This window comes from Vitis riparia, chromosome 13 (genome assembly GCF_004353265.1).
Source record: "Vitis riparia cultivar Riparia Gloire de Montpellier isolate 1030 chromosome 13, EGFV_Vit.rip_1.0, whole genome shotgun sequence".
Classification (NCBI taxonomy): Eukaryota; Viridiplantae; Streptophyta; class Magnoliopsida; order Vitales; family Vitaceae; genus Vitis; species Vitis riparia.
Window position 1 is genome coordinate 21124803 of NC_048443.1, and position 5786 is coordinate 21130588.

At 31.4% G+C, this 5786-nt stretch overlaps 1 protein-coding gene across 1 annotated transcript; it reads left to right on the plus strand.

Moving 5' to 3' along the window:
* The first annotated feature begins 551 nt into the window (after positions 1-551).
* LOC117929369 (annexin D4-like) lies at positions 552-4458 on the plus strand. Its single transcript, XM_034849663.1, has 5 exons — positions 552-606; positions 1056-1228; positions 2372-2587; positions 3232-3456; positions 4191-4458. Exons 1-5 carry the CDS (start codon positions 561-563, stop codon positions 4398-4400), a joined length of 870 nt encoding a protein of 289 aa, XP_034705554.1. The 5' UTR covers positions 552-560; the 3' UTR covers positions 4401-4458.
* Positions 4459-5786: the final 1328 nt, after the last annotated feature.

Here is a 5786-nt window from a genome sequence, read left to right on the forward strand (position 1 = left end):
CACAATACATTCATCATAATTTGACCCCCATAGAAGAGGCACATGAACATTAAGCACCGTGATGAGTGGCTAAGTTTCCATGAATCTTTTCACGACAAAATTCTAAAGCAGCTTTGACCAACACTGTACCAGTACTAGTATTCAATTCCCATGCCGGCCCACAAGAGATATAGGAGCTCAGCCCAAGCCCAAGCCCAACTATAAATTCATTATTATTAGATCAAAACATATTCAAATTGTTCAAAATCATTATTCCATGAACTAAAATCACCCAAACCTAGGTCAAAGTCTTGATCAGAAAATCAAGTCTTAAAAGCAAAATTCAAACACTATAGTCGGAATCTCATTATCAGTGAAAGGACTCCATGATATTGACATGCAGTCCTTTGAGGACAAATGCCTTTCCTCTTCCCACAAGTCATTCCATTTTTTGTGTACATTTTATTCTACTGCATCCATCCCCTCGGATGGATCGCTTACTAAATCATCATCTCATATTCATGTATGAATGAGAAGCCTTTCATCTTATTGCGTGACTCGGGAAAAGAAAAACAACCAAAATGGATCCTCTAAATGACTTTGAAGCTCTCACCAAGGCTTTCTCAGGTTTGCCCCTTATATTTTTCTTATCATTTTTTTATTTAATTTTGTTTATTTTAGTTGGACACTAAGAATGTGTTTAGAAATTATTTTAAGAAATGTTTTTCGTTGTTTTAGTACTTGAATGATAAAAATTTTCAAACGTTAGAAATGTTATAAACATTTTTTAGAATTACAACCAAATGAACTTTAAGAATGTATCTGATAGTGATTTTAAGAAGTGTTTCTAACATTTTTAATATTCGAAAGATAAAAATTTTCAAATGTTAAAAATATTAAAAATACTTTTTAAAATCACAACCTATCACACTCTAAATTATGGTATAATAGTCTTAAATTGTGAAATTCAACTTTTTTAGGCTTTTGTTATTTTCTATTTGCTTTATTTTATATAGACTTACCAAGAATTATATGTAGTCCATCTATTTGAAGCAACCTTAATTTGTATTTTTTAGGATTTGGAGTTGATGAGGATTCCATGGTATCGATCCTAGGAAAGTGGCATTCGGAGCACTTGGAATCCTTTAGAAAGAGAACTCCTAAATTCTTCTTGGAGGATGAACGTCTTTTTGAGAGGTGGGATGATCACCATATTGCATGCTTAACGAAAGAATTTCTGTGGTTTAAGGTACTCATGTTCTTCCTCTTGTAATAGAAATATTAGCTGAAAGTCATAATCATGGATATCACATGGAAAATGGTTGAAAAATGTTCTCTTTTTAACCTAGTTTTAATGTATTTTGTTATTAGATATAGCCTATAAATACTTTTCTGTATTAAAAAATTGCACTATATAATATGAGAAAATTCTAATATATATATATGATATAGTACCATTACTTCAAATAATGAAAAATGAAATGAAATAAAATTTTCTTTTCATAAACTTGTTATTGTTTGCTAACACTTACCCTTTCATATCATCGTCTCATGCCCAATCTATACTCATGGATCAATCGGATTGACTTATTTTTAGATCGACTTATTTTTTAAGTGCTTTTAATTGACACAATGACACATTTTAGTACAATATCCAAATATACTTTTTGTGGAACCCATTCAAAAGGCACCACCAATAAATGGTGTCACATATGTAATTCAAGTCTCATTATTTTGTATTCCAAGCTCATTCATTTGTATCACATTTCGAGGTCTCATTACTCTGTATATTGGTTCTATCCCATTATACTTTGGTCTCTTTTGTTTATACCTTAATTTTGTTCCCTTATGCCTTAATTTAATTTGTTTTTATACCATGATTCTTTCTTTATATTTGTACTTTTATTCAATGATCCAAATTTCATCTGTTAATGTTACCATATACAAATTAGGAATGAAATTGGTTGTACTTATAGGAAATGTTAATGTTACCATATACAAATTAGGAATCAAATTGGCTGTACATATAGGAAAAGATTGACAAATTGGCTTACCATGTATTTGTTAATGTTACCATATACAATTTAGGAATTTAGACTCCGTGTATAGGATATATATATATATATATATATATAAATGGATGTAGAGAACAATAAACTGATCAGAGTTCTCAGTTTCTGTGGAGTTTTTTTTTACTATTTTGACATCATCGTATATTTCTAGAAACCGAAATTCAAAGTTTTAGAGGCATTAATTTAGTATCTTAGTATTTTCCTAAGAGTATTGTATTATATTTTGCCAAGGCACATATATTAGGATGTGATAATATGTTAGTTATGAATGGTTGAATTTTTTGCAATCTTATGACTCTTTTGAATTTTTTTATGGTCAGGATATTGTGGTGCAATGGATCATGCATCCTTGGGAAAGGGATGCTCGTTTGGTGCATGAGGCTATTACTAAGGGTCCTCAAGCATATGGCTTGCTCATTGAGATTGCATGCACAAGATCATCAGAAGAGCTGCTTGGAGCTAGGAAAGCTTATCAATCCCTCTTCAACCAATCGATCGAGGATGTTGTTTCCCGACTTGAAGGCATCGAACGCAAGGTTAGTGCCACTTCAGTCAGGTTATCACATCAAATGAATGATATTTAAAGCATGAGCATAGTTTTTATATGAAAAATAACAATTTTATCACACAATTGTTATACTTTATAATATTTTTGATAATCCATTTCATAATAGTTTTATTACTTCTTGTAAAATATTAAAATTTTCAAATACTCCTCTTAACGGTTTTATTTATATGATTAAAAATATATTATAATATTTTTATAAAATTAAAAGCCTTTATTATGGTTTGTGGGATTGATTTTTATATGATGACAACAGCCCACTTTGTGCTCAAACTAGGCCAGCTCATATGTTTCAAGATTGGGCTAGCCCAAGCAATGTGACCCAATCATTGTGCCATAATATGCATGGTTCTTTTGTTGATAACCTAAAAATTAAGCCTCAAACGCATGACAATATAGTTGGCTAACACCAAAGTTCTTCCCTCTCAAGCCTCATCTTATGTTTGACCCAATTTGAATTAGTACAAGGGCAAAAGAACACAAATCTAACTTGTTTATGATAGATTAAGGCCCTGTTTGACATATTTCATTTTAAAGGTATTTAATAAAGGTTAAATACTTCCATAATTAATGTAAATTATGGTATAACGAAATTTTTTTTTCCTACATTGATAGCTCTTAGTAGCCCTTGTGAGTTCATATAGATATGAAGGGTCGCGAGTTAATGAGGGGACTGCTAGATCAGAGGCCATGACACTTGCAATTGCGGTTAAGAATGTTGATAAGAAGAACCCAATTGAAGATGATGGGATAGTGAGGATTCTAACAACAAGGAGCAAGCTCCATCTCAAGGCAATGGTCAAGTACTATAAGGAGATTTATGGCAAAAATATAGATGAGGTAAGGAACGAGAATGATATTATAATAAATGTGTAATATACCTTTATTTTTCATCTTTAAACTTTAATTCAATAGCAGTTGTTATTAAAATAAATTTTAAATAAAGAAAAAAAAGGAAGGTAGCATAGTTGTTTGAAGGAATAACAATGATAAGTAAACCCCTTAGTAGATATATAATAATAAAATTGAAATTGTAATATGATATTCCATATTAGTTAGAAAAGAAGTTTTAGGTGTTTTTTATATAGTAGACTTTTCTTAATTATGTCATCTGTTTTAAAAACCATGGTGAGTAAGAGCCAAGATTTTTACCAAGAGAGCTCTAGTTACTAAGTCTAAATCTTTGGGGAAGGAGTATAACATACCTACCAAATTATAAATATAAAAAAAATGAAATGTAGCAAGGAAAACAATTTAATATTTTCATATTTTATTTCTTTTTCCTTGTTATAAAAAAATGAACGAATTAAGTAGGAAAAACAATGAAAAATCACATGAAGGGTTTCTTTGATTTACTTTTCTTATCATCTTAAATTACCAATTTAGTATGATTCTCATTAATCTGCTTAGGATCTTGACACTCTAATGAGTTTGAAGGAGACACTTTAGTGCCTATGCAATCCTCAAGCATATTTCAATAAGGTAAGATTAATTCATCACGAACAACATCTTAGAAATGATCTTATATTTGTTTGTAGAATCATGTATTGGATTGATTGTTTCAATTCTTTTAGGTCTTAAATGATGCATTCAAAGATGATGCAGACGAGAATACCAAAGAAGCCCTAACTCGAGTAATAGTGACACGGAGCAATGTTGATATGAAGGAAATCATAGAAGAATTTAATAAGCAATATAAAGTTCCTTTAACCCAGAAGATTGAAGATGTAGCTCTTGGAAACTATAAGGATTTCTTGGTGAGCTTGATTAGAAGAGTGGCCTAATAAGAATACAACTTGTATTTCTTTAGTCAATATTTTAACAATCTTTTCCATTCTTGTAAACATGTACAAAAACATTTGATGATATTAGTGATATAATTAAATTAAGCTTGTATTTGTTAGGAAGTTTGTTATGCTAGCTCAAACTATAAGTAATTAACTGAACCCTCTTGTAATAGCTATATATATCATAATCAATAATAGACTTAAGTGAGTGTCGTCATTCTCACCAAATCTTTTCTCTCTCTAAGTTGGTATCAGAGCAAGTTTGCATTTGAGAATTCTTCTATCTCTCTCTCTCTCTCCTTTCTCTTTCTAAATTCTTCCATTTTTGTCTCAAAATTTTTCTCTAGAAACATGTCTTTGACCTCTTCTACTTCCTTTGGTGCTCCTAATTTGCCTTTTGCCTCTTTTGTTCCAAATTTCAATGTTTTTTCTCTTTGGTTGGATCACAATAAGTGCTACTAATGGCGAGCTCAAGTGCTTTCAACTATACAAGCTTAAGGATTTGAAGGCTTTCTGTTTGGATCTGTTCTAATTCTGCCTCAATTTGTCAAAGTTCCTTGTAACAGTCCTAGTTCTCCACCAACTAAGGTTTAAAATCCTGATTTCCTAATTTGAATGTGGCATGATCAGTTTCTTCTAAGCTAGATTCTTTTATTGATGAGCGAATCAATGCTCAATCATGTCAATCATTGTGCTACTACTATTGAACTTTGGTCCACATGTGAATAACTTTTTTGGTCTCAATTGAAAGACAAAGTGATGCAGCTTTGTATGATGCTATAGACATTGAAGAAATGAGCTCTTAGTGTAGAGGAGTATATTCTTAAGATGTGAGGTTTGACTGACAATCTTAACTCTATTGGTCAGGTCATTATTGATAAAGATCTTTTTCTTTATATTCTTATTGGATTTTATCCTGAATATGAGTCAATCATTGTTAATCTTACTTCAGGAAATGATGCTCTCACTCTTCAAGTGGTTCAATTTGTCATATAGACTCATGAAATGATGATTCAACATCAATTGGTCTTTTTGCCAACTGATTTGCAAAATTCTCCCTCTACTAATGTTGCTTATCGCAGATCTTTTCTTGTTGGATTAAGTAATGCCAATCATGGTGGTAACTCTCATTTCTATGGCCATCATGGCCTTGACAATGGTGGTTCTAGTCATGGCAACAAGCCAATCTATCAAATTTGTGGCAAGATTGGTCATGTGGTTGCTAAATGTTACAAAAGGTTTGATATTAGCTTTTCAAGTGTTGATTTGACTAGTTATAAGGCAAATATTGCTTTCACCTCTAAATTTGCAGATCACAAGTGGTATGTCGATAGTAGCGCGACAAACCACATCACTGTTGATATGAATAATCTAACTATCAAG